Genomic DNA, 14,824 nt, shown 5'->3' on the forward strand with positions numbered 1-14,824 from the left:
GTTGAAAACGGTGTAATGAACAAAGTTTGAAAAGTAAGTGTTGTGTGACCATTTTTTCAGTCATTTACTTTTTCAATGCTACTAATGTACAATGTCAGGAAGTTGGTCCGTCGCTGTCATGTCCGTCGCATCCTTTGTATAAAGTCCTTTGTTTAAAGTTGTGTTGCGGCTTTATATTATTGTGTTCGGACGTTGGTGTTTCCAGTGACTTGTGGCGGCTTTTGCAATTATGCTGTAGCTGAAAGTTGTAATGGCAAAACACAAATATCCCACAAAGATTGCGCAACCCTACTAACTCCACTTTTTTAAATCAAGAAAAACAACAAAGCTTGAGTAAAAGAACAATTTTGCTGAATGCTTTGAATAGATAAAAGTAGCGGCATCTGGGGGACAAATCTAAAAAAATATATTCAAAGCTAGTAGTAGTTGAAATTGAAATTTTATAAGGATCGTATTAGTTTATGTTAACAGAAACGTGATGTCAACAATGTCATATTTATTGTTTTCACCCGGATATGTTTGGTCCCAAGGAACTGATGTGTTGGTTTTGTGGTTTTAGGCAAATATAAGGAACATAGATGGCACACCGAAATGAAAAAAAATGTCATTGAGTCTTACTCAATGTAAGTGTTCACATTTCCCCATCATGTCCCAGTGCTTTTATTGTGACACTGTCATTGTTTTACATTGTCAACTTCCTGGTTTTTAATGCTTATCAAGGCTTTGAGAAGAGAGACGGACGACCTTTCTACTACGCCAGGGGTCAGCAACCCGCGGCTTTCGAGTCGCATGCGACTCTTTAGTGACGCCCTAGTGGCTCCCTGGAGCATTTAAAAAAAAAATTGCAAATGGAAAAAGATGGGGGCAAAATATTTTTTTTGTTTGAGGACAAACATGACACAAACCTTCCCAACTGTTTAATATGTTTGTGTGTATGCTTCACTGATGAGAGGATTTGGTGAACATCGTTTTGTCCTACTAATTTTGCCGGTTGTTGAACTCACCATAGTGTGGACTGTGACGCAACAGTTTGTTTACATGTAAAATCTTCCTTTCCTTCTTTGTATCATTTTGTCCACCAAACGTTTTATGCTGTGCGCGAATGCACAAAGGTGCACTTTGTTGATGTTATTGACTTGTTTGGAGTGCTAATCAGGCATATTTGGTCAGTGCATGACTGCAAGTTAATCAATGCTAACATGCTATTTAGGCTAGCTGTATTTACATATTGCATCAATTATGCATCATTTGTAGGTACAGTATATTTGAGCTCATTTAATATACTTTACTTTTATCCTCTTTGTATATAATTTAGTTTTGCATGTCTCATGACACATTATCTGTATGTAATATTGGCTGCATTTCAGATGGTTGTTTGTGTGCCATGTTGCTCCAGACCACAGCAAACATTACCCAGCTTGCCAAAGATTGTAATAAATCTATTAAAAGAAGACAGCCTGCCGTTTCCTTTAACTTGGACCTTTAGCCATTAAAAGCCAGTCATGTCCAGAAGTTGAAGTGAAGTGAAGTGAATTATATTTATATAGCGCTTTTCTCTAGTGACTCAAAGCGCTTTACATAGTGAAACCCAATATCTAAGTTACATTTAAACCAGTGTGGGTGACACTGGGAGCAGGTGGGTAAAGTGTCTTGCCCAAGGACACAACGGCAGTGACTACGATGGCAGCAGCAGGGATCGAACCTGGAACCCTCAAGTTGCTGGCACGGCCGCTCTACCAACCGAGCTATACCTCCCCAAAGTGATGTCACACACACTAGGTGTGTTTCGCTGCATTTGACCCATCACCCTTGATCACCCCCTGGGAGGTGAGGGGAGCAGTGGGCAGCAGCGGTGGCTGCGCCTGGGAATCATTTTTTGTGATTTAACCCCCAATTCTGATGCTGAGTGCCAAGCAGGCAAAGAGTTATCTCATCTTCCGAGTAGCCTCTGATTTACTAATGGTTTCTATCCATCCATCCATCCATCCATTTTCTACCGCTTATTCCCTTCGGGGTCGCTGGGGGCACTGTAGCCTATCTCAGCTACAATCGGGCGGAAGGCAGGGTACAGCCTGGACAAGTCACCACCTCATCGCAGAGCCAACACAGATAGACAGACAACATTCACACTCACATTCACACACTAGGGCCAATTTAGTGTTGCCAATCAGCCTATCCTTAGGTGCATGTTTTTGGAAGTGGGAGGAAGCCGGAGTACCCGGAGTAAACCCACGCAGTCACGAGGAGAACATGCAAACTCCACACAGAAAGATCCCGAGCGCAGGATCAAACCCAGGACCTTCGTATTGTGAGGCAGACGTACTAACCCCTCTGGCACCGTGCTGCCCTAATGGTTTCTAATGTTGTAAAAATGTGTAAAATAAATATTACATTTCAACATTTCTGTCAACGAAGATTTGCTTCAGCCTGCGACACATAGTCATTTTGATAGTAGGCTAATATAGCTAATGTAATAATAATAATAATGGATTAGATTTTATATCGCGCTTTGTCTATTATTAGATACTCAAAGCGCTCACAGAGAAGTGGGAACCCATCATTCATTCACACCTGGTGGTGGTAAGCTTCATTTGTAGCCACAGCTGCTCTCGGGTAGACTGATGGAAGCGAGTCTGCCAGTTTGCGCCTATGGCCCCCTCCGACCACCACTAATGTAGACACTTACATCATGGGTTGTCTTCATTATAAGACTTATATTTTTTGCGGCTCCAGACAGATTAGTTTTTTGTATTTTTGGTCCAATTTGGCTCTTTTAACATTTTGGGTTGCCCACCCCTGTACTACACACATGAACGGGAAATCTGAAGAAACACACATTCATGCAAATAATATTTACCATGAAGGGTGCAAAATTTAGAAATGCCTCTCTGTGTGATGCAGTGTAATTTTTCCACAATAATACACATACTGTTTGATTGCATTATTACTTTGTTAAAGACATTTATTACATTGTAGAGTTGTGGCGGGCATATGCATGTGCAGCTCACTTCCTCTGTAGTCTAGATGAGTTCCACCGCGGTGCAGAGGCAGCTTGCTGTGGTTGATGTGGGCGTGGGTGTCATCTCTCCTGTGTGTCTGAACCCTCCTTTTCCTCAATCATGTCTGACACACACACATGCACACACACTTGCACACCTGCATGTTTTTTTATATCCCGTCTTCTGTCAACTCTATGCGACGCTCTCATGAACAAAGCTCGTTCCTTCTGTGAAGAGCTGTCAAAAGTCCCAGCAGCAGCATCAGACAAATCTCAGAGGACCTTATCCTCTAGTCTGTCAGGTAAATCAAGAGTTTAAAATAAACATTGATGTGCTCATTAAAATGCACTGATTGTCGATGGCTGTGAAACTATCAACCCTCCCTCTAGAGATCTGCATGAACACAGTGGCAGCTCAAATGACAGTGTGATGCTTTAATGTACTACCAGCGCATTGTTACGTCTATAGTTAGCATTCAACGCCATCCTTCCCGGCCCATTGTTAGTCATTGGAGGTGAGGCTAACATTAGAGTGTTACGTAGGAGGCCCACCAACACGCACCGCTTGGTTTTTTTTTACAGAAAATGGGGGGAATGTGTCAACAAACAGGAAGTGTGGAGGCAAACATTGCATGGATCTTAAATTTAAAGTCATCTGCAGATATTTTAAGGCTTTTTGTTTGCGTGTGTGTGTGTGTGTGTGTGTGTGTGTAGGCTTGGTTCGAGATTATAAGAGTTATAGCACATTGTCTCCACCTGGTGGCAGTCTTTGTAATTATAGCCAACCTGGAGCAATTGGTTGATTGATTGAAACATTTATTAGTAGATTGCACAGTACAGTACATATTCCTTACAATTGACCACTAAATGGTAACACCTGAATAAGTTTTTCAACTTGTTGGGAGGTGTAGCTAATTTTATAGACAAGGCTCAGTGCAAGTTGTTTTACTCTGTCCTCCAACCTGAGCCAGTCCACTTTAGAGAAGTGGGTAGGAGTGAGGTGTGATCTGGAGTGGAGGTCTAGAAGTAACCTGACTAGATTGTTCTGGGATGTTTGGAGTCTTAATTTGAGGGTTTTGGAGGTGCTGGGGTACCAGGAGGTGCATGCGTAGTCGAAAAAGGGTTGAAGGAGAGTTCCCGCTAGAATCTTCATGGTGCTTTTGTTTACCAGAGAGGAGATTCTGTAGAGAAATCTTGTTCGTTGGTTGACCTTTTTGATTACCTTGGTTGCCATTTTATCACAGGAAAGATTAGCCTCTAGAATGGAACCTAGGTAGGTGACCTCATCTTTCCTGGTGATAACAATGTCACCCACTTTAATAGTGAACGCAAATAAGTCAGATGCACAGTTTGTTTAGGGCCCCATATTATTCCACAATATTGTATTGGAATCAATCAATCAATCAATCAATCAATCAATCAATCAATTGTCAGTGTCATAATAACACTTAAGTCATACATGTCAACGCCACTTGTGTTGGCCAAGTGTGTTGGCCAAAGACTATAGCCTTGTTGATGCTGGAATTTAGTTTAAAGGGGAATATTATCACAATTTCAGAAGGGTTAAAACCATTAAAAATCAGTTCCCAGTGGCTTATTTTATTTTTCGAAGTTTTTTTCAAAATTTTACCCATCACGCAATATCCCTAAAAAAAGCTTCAAAGTGCCTGATTTTAACCATCGTTATATACACCCGTCCATTTTCCTGTGGCGTCACACAGTGATGCCAATACAAACAAACATGGCGGATAGAACAGCAAGGTATAGCGACATTAGCTCGGATTCAGACTCGGATTTCAGCGGCTTAAGCGATTCAACAGATTACGCATGTATTGAAACGGATGGTTGTAGTGTGGAGGCAGGTAGCGAAAACGAAATTGAAGAAGAAACTGAAGCTATTGAGCCATATCGGTTTGAACCGTATGCAAGCGAAACCGACGAAAACGACACGACAGCCAGCGACACGGGAGAAAGCGAGGACGAATTCGGCGATCGCCTTTTAACCAACGATTGGTATGTGTTTGTTTGGCATTAAAGGAAACTAACAACTATGAACTAGGTTTACAGCATATGAAATACATTTGGCAACAACATGCACTTTGAGAGTGCAGACAGCCCATTTCAGGCGCGCTAAGAACATATATTTTTCCACGATTTCAGCACTCAGGTTAACCATACCTAAATAGACACAAAATACTGCATTACACAAGACTACCTGAATGTACTCGAATGATTGAAAAAAATTTATGTTTTTAAGCTAAATTATTGGTAAACACAGTTTATGTATAATAATTTACGTAAAACCGCGAGTAATGAATAAAGTTTTCATCAATTAATATATTCTGTAGACATACGCTCATCCGCTCTCTTTTCCTGAAAGCTGATCTGTCCAGTTTTGGAGTTGATGTCAGCATCTGCTTTGAGTGTCGCAGGATATCCACACATTCTTGCTATCTCTGTCGTAGCATAGCTTTCGTCGGTAAAGTGTGCGGAACAAACGACTGACCATTTCGTGGGCTTTCCCCACAGCCTCGTATTTTAAACAAATTTCGTCCAATTTCTTGCCACTTTCGCATCTTGAATCTGTCCCTGTTCGTGTTCGTGTTGTTACACCCTCCGACAACACACCGACGAAAGTGAGGAAATGGCGAATTGCTTCCTGGTGACGTCATCGCTCCGAGAGCGAATAATAGAAAGGCGTTTAATTCGCCAAAATTCACCCATTTAGAGTTCGGAAATCGGTTAAAAAAATATATGGTCTTTTTTCTGCAACATCAAGGTATATATTGACGGTGATAATGTTCCCCTTTAAAGATGCTTGTAGTGATCCTTGGTAATGTGCGGATCGATAATGAAGTATCGATAACGCCAAAAGCAGATCGTTACGAATACACGTGTCAAACTCAATATCTGGCCCGTCGAAACATTTAACGTGGCCCACCTTGTTATTTAAATTGTTCTGCCATTTTATTTTAAGTGGTCCGCCACATTATTTATGTAGTCTGCCACATCATAGTATGTAGCCCGACTTGTCATTTAATGTGGCCCTGCCATACCATTTAATGTGGTCTGTTAGTTGTCCATCAAAAAGAGAGGCTTATGCAAAATGTGTAACGATGCTAAGCACACCTGTGAAGTGAAAACCATTTCAGGTGACTACCTCTTTAAGCTCATCGAGAGAATGCCAAGAGTGGGCGGAAAATTAATTAGAGCAAAGTGTGGCTATTTTGAAGAAACTAGAATATAAAACATGTTTTCAGTTATTTCACCTTTTTTTTGTTAAGTACATAACTCCACATGTGTTAATTTATAGTTTTGATGCCTTCAGTGACAATCTACAATGTAAATAGTCATGAAAATAAAGAAAATGCATTGAATGAGAAGGTGTGTCCAAACTTTTGGCTTGTACTGTACGTAATGAAAGGGCAGGATATACTGTGTAAAATACATCGGAAAGTCGTGTAAATGTTCCTAACAGCCCCAATAATATGTGTAGCAATACGTTTACAGCAGGGGTTTCAGACAGGCGGCCCGTGGGCCAATTGTGGCCCGCGGGACGTTATTTTACGGCCCGCACCTTGATATGAAAATTTAACGTTAGTGCGGCCCGTGAGTTTTATATGAATGGCGCTTGACAGCGTCATACTTGCCAACCCTCCCGATTTTTCCGGGTGACTCATGAATTTCAGGGCACCCATTCTCTCGAATGTCTGCCGATTTTCACCCAAACAACAATATTAAGGGCGTGCCGTGATGGCGCTGCCTTTAGCGCCCTCTACAACCTGTACAAACAGCGTGCCAGCCCAGTCACATGTTGTATTTGGCTTGTGTACCCTCACGTAAGTGACTGCAAGACATACTTGATCAACAGCCACACAGGTCACACTGAGGGTGGCCGTATAAACAAGTTTAACACTGTTACAAATATGCGCCACACTGTGAACCCACACCAAACAAGAATGACAAACACATTTCGGGAGAACATCCGCACCGTAAGACAACATAAACACAACAGAACAAATACCCAGAATCCCATGCAGCCCTAACTCTTCCGGGCTACAATATACACCCCCCCCCTCCCCCCTCCTCCGTGCGTCGGTTGAGGTGGGCGGGTTTGGTGGTAGCGGGGGTGTATATTGTAGCCCGGAAAAGTTAGGGCTGCAAGGTGTTCTGGGTATTTGTTCTGTTGTGTTTATGTTGTCTTACGGTGCGGATGTTCTCCCGAAATAGGTTTGTCATTCTTGTTTGGTGTGAGTTCACAGTGTGGCGCACATTTGTAACAGTGATAAAGTTGTTTATACGGCCACCCTCAGTGTGACCTGTATGGCTGTTGATCAAGTATGTCTTGCAGTCACTTACGTGTGTCTGTAGAAGCGTCATACAACATGTGACTGGGCCGGCACGCTGTTTGTATGGTGAAAAAGCGGACGCGACGACAGGTTGTAGAGGACTTAAAGGCAGTGGTATCACGGTACGCCCTTCATATTATTGTCCGGTTGAAAATCGGAACAAAAATTGGGAGAATGGTTGCCCCGGGAGATTGTCGGGAGGGGCACTGAAATTTGTGAGTCTCCCGGAAAAATCGGGAGGGTTAGCAAGTATGTTGCTAGGGCGGGATAGCCATTCAAAGAAGGTGAATTCATTAAAAAGTGCATGTTAGATTTTTTTAAAGAAATCTTTTCTTGCGGCCCAGCCTCACCCAGTTTCTGCATCCAGTGGCCCCCAGGTAAATTGAGTTTGAGACCCCTGGTTTACAGAGTGGAGCAGATAGCTGTAGAAAACGATAGATTAGATAGGCAGGGTTGTGGTTTGCCTGAAGGCAAACTCAATTAATTCAAAATAATCACGCTTAATACATCAGAGCATATTACCAGGATATAATGTAATCATTACCCTTGTGGCTGTGAGCAGTAAAGATGATACATCAGCACCGATTGGCACGCCATCATTGCTTGTGTTTTGATGATCTTGGTTGTTTTGTCAAGTGGTAAAATAAATATTTCCCGACCAATTAATGTTTGGGCTAAGAAAAGTAATTGCAACCCCCTCCTGAACCAGCAAGGTTTTTTTGTCAGAGTCGGTAGAGTGAGACTGGGCCACACCAAGTATTTATTTCAAAATCATGTTTTGACCATGTGACTAAATAAGATTTCAAGCAGCTGTGGTGACCCTGAGGTATGGTGGGCCTTAAGTTATTTTAATTGTAAAATTGGATGTCAAAATGTTATATTACCTTATATTATATATGAATTTCTCAAGGAGATGGTCAGAGGGACTTCCGCTTGCTAACAGGAAGTTGCTCATTGTGTTGCCAAATGTATCTTTTGTGTCTGCACCATTATTTTAGTTATTGTAAGTTCTAGTAGGATACAAGATATATATATATGATATTACTAATTATATATGTCAGCCCAGGGTGGGTGGGTCACATTTACGCTGAACTATGAAGTTATGTAGAGGGCCACAAAATATGTTTGCAAGTGTGCATGTTTGTCTGTGTTTGTCAGTATGCAAATTGTCGAGTTCCGAACTTTGTGAGGGTGTTATTGGATGGTTGTCTGTGCTTCCTGGGGAGGTAACCAGCGTCTGCAGACTGTCATCAGCGCAGAGAAGCTTGTTACGGTACATTAAACATTACAAATCTTACGGTATATTAAACATATGTTTGTTATTGCATTCGAAAAACTATTTTGGCCTTAAATAAAATAGTGAACATATTAGACAACTTGTCCTTTATTAGTAAGTAAGCAAACAAAGGCTCCTAATTTAGCTGCTGACATATGCAGTAACATATTGTGTCATTACTTATTCTATTATTTTGTCAACATTATGGGGGACAACCGGTACAAAATGTTGTATTAATCTGTTTATTATTTTACTGTTAATATCTGGTTATTTTCCATTTCAACATGGTCTATCTACACTTCTGTTAAAATGTAATAAACACTTATTCTTCTGTTGTTTGGATACTTTACATTTACATTGGATGATACCACAAATTTAGGTATCGATCCGATACCAAGTCGTTACAGGATCATTCATTGGTCATATTCAAAGTCCTCATGTGTCCAGGGACATATTTCCCTAAGTTTATAAACTTAATATACATTTTAAAAAAGGAAAAAAGATTTTATGAAGATAAAAAAATATCGATATAATCATAGTAGTATCGACTAGATACGCTGTTGTACTTGATATCATTACAGTGGATGTTAGGTGTAGATCCACCCATGGCATTTGTGTACATTCAGGAACGGCATCATCAGCGGTGAGCTACGGTGTGTAGTGAAGCATGTTTAGCTATTCCTGGTCCTGCAGGGATGATACTTGTAAGAAACTTACTTTATTTGTCGCCGTGGAGGCGAGGATTAGTGATTTAGAAGTAGCTAAAACACTGCCGACTGCGAATGGATGTTAGCTACTAGCTAGCTAGCCATGTCTTAAAGCACCTCTTCCTGAGGGCGTTTCAGTGTTATAACTTCACCTTTTTATCTTTAGTTTTTAGGCCAAAATGTGTCCATTCTCCCTTTTCTGTCTACACACTGTGTATGCTTGTAAGTACTCCGTGATTGTGCGCTGTCGAACATGCTCCAGCAAAACCAGCAATGTCATGACGTGATGACGTGCCGTCATGCCCGGTAAAAAAGAAAAAACAAACGGGGAACCGGTACTTTTCAAACAGAGTATAATACGGTTTTTGATGAATTTGTACCGCGATACTATACTAGTACTGGTATACACCTACACCTACTACAACTACAACCCTACAACTACAATCCTAGACTAACACCCTCCCCCCACCACATCCCACCTCCCCGGATTGTTTGTACTTGTTCTTATGCTTTCTGAGCTCACTATGTTCACTGCTCGCTGTACATATCCTACGAAGTCAGACCTACACTGTTTCAATGTCCATTTCTCAGATGATATAATTGTTGATGACTGAAGTGCTGATATCAACCAAACCTAACCCCCCTTCCCCCCCAACCCCCTCCACATGCTACCCCCCGGATTGTAAATAATGTAAATAATTCAATGTATATACTCTGATGATTAACTTGTGTGATGACTGTATTATGCTGATAGTATATATTTATACCATGAATTGATTAACGTGGACCCCGACTTAAACAAGTTGAAAAACGTATTCGGGTGTTACCATTTAGTGGTCAATTGTACGGAATATGTACTGTACTGTGCAATCTACTAATAAAAGTCTCAATCAATCAATCAAACAAACCATACAACCCTAATATGTATAAATATGTATATATGTATGTATGTATACATATGTATGTATGTATATATGTATATTTAAATATATATATATATATATATATATATGTATGTATGTATGTATGTATGTATATATTCATATGTATGTATATGTATGTACATATGTGTGTTATATGTATGTATATATATAACATATTATTATAATAATATAATGGATATATAATTAATAATTATTATAACTTGTTATTAAGAATACGTGACTATTCGACCCCTACCTTGTTTACTTCCGTGACAACCTCCCTAAAGTTTTATAATCAATCAGATATATCAAGCAACTAAAATGCGCCAAACATGGATAAGTGTGGAGAGACTGTTTTCCTTTCTACCTCATCATCCCTAGTAATGCATTTAAAAAAGTGTAGTTTTTTATTTATTTTTTTTAATGCTGATTTGATTTTTTTTTTAAATATGCACAAAGTTCAATGAGCAGGATGCGTTATGTGTGACCATGTTTGTTGAATTTTTCGGCTGGTAAAAAATGTTTGTCTGCACCATGACTAATGAAGGATTGTTTGGATTAGGTCATATAAGTTAATGCTGTGCACGTATCAACATTGACGTACAATTAATGGCCACTGACTTGAGTTATTTTCTTTGCACCCCAGATGGGGACAAAATGGCAGCTATCAGACCGCTGACTATTTGTATATCATATAACAACACTAAAGTGGCCCTAGTGCGTGATGGTGGCTGTAGGCAGCCTTCCGCCCGAATGCAGCCGAGATAGGCTCGAGCCACCCCCGCGAATCCGAGAGGGATAAGCGGTAGAACATGGATGGATTGATGAATACATAACACCCGCCAAATTGCTTATTGTGCTTGTGCTTGAGGACGCAGACGGGTGGCATTTGTCCCGCGGGCCGTAGTTTGGACACCCCTGCTGTAGATGAAGAGTTATTGCACATGGACATTGTGCAATAACTGCCTTACATATACATACGTTTTGTATTTATACTTTATTATTCTTTTTGATCCATTATCTGCCTACTCTGTGTGCTGTGCTGCTGTTGCCACTGTCCTGCATACTGCATATGCTGTTGCTGTTTATAGAACCTCAGGGGGTCGAACTAATCTAATGTCAGTTATAAAAAAATTAAATAATTAATGAACATATTTAAATACAACGTTTTCCACTTGTGTGTGCACACACGTGTACATTCGCAGATGGGAAAGAGAGCGAGGAGGAGAAAAGGGGCATGGAGAAAGGCTGAGACACCAACAAAAAAAGAGGAACCGGCTGAAAGCAGAAGTGGTGTCCGCCTCAGGACAAGCCACACCTACTACTGAGTTGACATGACAAGAAAGTACATGAGTGTAGTACGTAAGGGATCAGACACGTTCATCTGATGCTATTGGATTAAGTAAAGAAGAGCATAAACTACAGATTACCTGGCAGGGACATCTACAACTTCCTGTTTACTTCCGTCACTCACCTTTTAGACTGTGGAGTTTGGAGACATGGGGACAGTGAGTGAACTGTGCGTGTCCAGCCTTCACTCCTTCTTGTGTCCAGCTGTGGAAGCCGTCCAGCAATATGCAGGTAACCTCTGAAGTTACATTCTCCACTCATATGCATAATACCGTATAAGTCGCTCCGGAGTATAAGTCGCACCGGCCGAAAATGCATAATAAAGAAGGAAAAAAAACATATATAAGTCGCACTGGAGTATAAGTCGCATTTTTTGGGGAAATGTATTTGATAAAAGCCAACACCAAGAATAGACATTTGAAAGGCAATTTAAAATAAATAAAGAATAGTGAACAACAGGCTGAATAAGTGTACGTTATATGAGGCATAAATAACCAACTGAGAACGTGCCTGGTATGTTAACGTAACATATTATGGTAAGAGTCATTCAAATAACTATAACATATAGAACATGCTATACGTTTACCAAACAATCTGTCACTCCTAATCACTAAATCCCGTGAAATCTTCTTCCTCGGTGTCGCTTCTAAACAACTCTGCCAACTCCAAAGGTAGACAATGCGCCGCTTCCTCTTCTATCAGTATGTCTAGTCTCTTACGTGAATGAGATAAATAATATTATTTGATATTTTACGGTAATGTGTTAATAATTTCACACATAAATCGCTCCAGAGTATAAATCGCACCCCCGGCCAAACTATGAAAAAAAACCTGCGATTTATAATCCGAAAAATACGAGAGTCAAATTACCAGGCTTCACTACACATCTTTAAATAAAGGCTGGATCCCGCAACAGACAACATGGCAACTGTAGGTTTGACCATTTTGATTTATTTAACTAATTAACTAACTCGCATGATGTTGCTGGTAAAATGTGATTGTAATGTTAGCACTGTAGTTATGCTATGCTAATGTTGCTAACGTTCCGTGTCCTCCTGTCCCACCCCTCAATGTTACCTTGTTCTCGTATGACAGGGTGTCCAGCTTTAAGGACCGCATACAAGTTGAAGGATACGTGGGGCCACTTTGATGCGTTAAACAAATACAATGAAGGTTAAAATAAAAATAAACAAAGCATATTAGGGTAATATCTCATAATATATCTTATTGATAATACAGTGGAACCTCGATTTACAAACTTAATTGGTTCTTGATAGAGATGTCCGATAATGGCTTTTTTGCCGATATCCGATATTGTCCAACTCTTAATTACCGATTCCGATATCTACCGATATACCTGAATACAGTCGTGGAATTAACACATTATTATGCATTAAACAATGTAACAAGGTTTTCCAAAATAAATCAACTCAAGTTATGGAAAAAAATGCCAACATGGCACTGCCATAATTATTATTGAAGCCACAAAGTGCATTATTTTTTTTAACATGCCTTAAAACAGCAGCTTGGAATTTGGGACATGCTCTCCCTGAGAGAGCATGAGGAGGTTGAGGTGGGGGGGTAAGGGGTAGCGGGGGGTGTATATTGTAGCGTCCCGGAAGAGTTAGTGCTGCAAGGGGTTCTGGGTATTTGTTCTGTTGTGTTTATGTTGTGTTACGGTGCGTATGTTCTCCCGAAATGGGTTTGTCATTCTTGTTTGGTGTGGGTTCACAGTGGGGCGCATATTTGTAACAGTGTTAAAGTTGTTTATACGGCCACCCTCAGTGTGACCTGTATGGCTGTTGACCAAGTATGCGTTTGCATTCACTTGTGTGTGTGAAAAGCCGTAGATATTATGTGATTGGGCCGGCACGCAAAGGCAGTGCCTTTAAGGTTTATTGGCGCTCTGTACTTCTCCCTACGTCCGTGTATCACTATGTACAGCGGCGTTTTAAAAAGTCATGAAATTTTACTTTTTGAAACAGATACCGATAATTTACGATACTACATTTTAAAGCATTAATAATATCGGCAGCCCGATATTATTGGATATCTCCAGTTCTTGAACATGGTTCGCAAACCGAGCCATCCTTTGCTCTGACTACTGCTTTGTACACTCCTGGCATTTTCTCGATGAGCTTCAAGCACACCTGTGAAGTGAAAACCATTTCAGGTTTTGAAGCTCATCGAGAGAATGCCACGAGTGTGCAAAGCGGTAATCAGAGCAAAGGGTGGCTGTTTTTGAAGAAACTAGAATATAAAACATGTTTTCAGTTATTTCACCTTTTTTTTGTTAAGTACATAACCCCACATGTGTTCATTCATAGTTGTGATGCCTTCAGTGACAATCTACAATGTAAATAGTCATGAAAATAAAGAAAAAACATTGAATGAGAAGGTGTGTCCAAACTTTTGGCATGTGATGTATTACATGCACCTATTACATTGGACAAGTGCAGAGTTAAAGTGTGTATGTAAAAAGTGGTGAACGTGCACAATAGCGCTCCTTGGAGCCACACACCGTGTGAGAGACGGGACAAACACAGCTCATTACCATTAAAGCCACAGACTCACAACACAGCGTGTGTTCCCAATAGGGATTACTGAAAGCACAACATTCAGCATCAAGGCCAGATTTCTGTTGTTGTTCATTTTATTATTTAAATACACTCTTGTGGGACATCTTAGACTTTTTTACATTTGAAAAATTTGTACTTGGATGTTTGTCCAGCATGCAAACATCCAGTTCTATAGTAAAGCTGCCGTATTTGCACCTGATTAGTCAGATCTGGGCTGTATGCCGTGTTGACTGTGCAGGTTCCCACTGTGAGCGCTCTGAGAGGTCAGTCTGGCAGAGAGTGCTGTTGACATGACTCGACAGGTTGCGGTGAATCAGCTGACGGAGTGTGACGCATGAGGGAAGTGTCGCTGTCGCAGTGATTTTCGAAACATCTGAATCAGCAGTGAAGTTAGTGCGTCCGTCTGTGTGTGTGTAAAGAGACGGCTTAGATGTGCAATGCGGAGAAGTTCATTGGCGTGCTGTGGTGTGGTCATGTGGTGACAGAACAATTTCACTGATGTTTGTCACGCAAACGAAAATGACCCATACACGCCTTGAGGATATTTGGTGTCTGGTTTAGACGTAGTTTTAATATTTTGATTTTCAGATTTAAAAATGTATACAAAACTCAAAACCAGTGAAGTTGGCACGTTGTGTAATT

General features: G+C 40.6%; 1 protein-coding gene across 3 annotated transcripts in view; it reads left to right on the forward strand.

Annotated features, from left to right (window-relative positions):
* cyth1a (cytohesin 1a) overlaps nucleotides 1-14,824 on the forward strand; it is an 82,075-nt gene that overhangs the window by 5,918 nt on the left and 61,333 nt on the right. Inside the window, exon 2 of one of the 3 annotated variants that reach the window (XM_061974116.2) lies at nucleotides 11,735-11,834. The exons of 1 other annotated variant lie outside the window; for it this stretch is intronic. In XM_061974116.2, the coding sequence (XP_061830100.1) occupies nucleotides 11,753-11,834 (82 nt within the window). In that variant the 5' untranslated portion in view covers nucleotides 11,735-11,752. Of the gene's footprint in view, nucleotides 1-11,601; nucleotides 11,835-14,824 lie in introns of those variants that run through there. One more of the 3 variants, XM_061974117.2, reaches the window with a different exon arrangement.

The sequence above is a fragment of the Nerophis lumbriciformis genome, linkage group LG22 (assembly GCF_033978685.3).
Source record: "Nerophis lumbriciformis linkage group LG22, RoL_Nlum_v2.1, whole genome shotgun sequence".
Lineage (NCBI taxonomy): Eukaryota > Metazoa > Chordata > Actinopteri > Syngnathiformes > Syngnathidae > Nerophis > Nerophis lumbriciformis.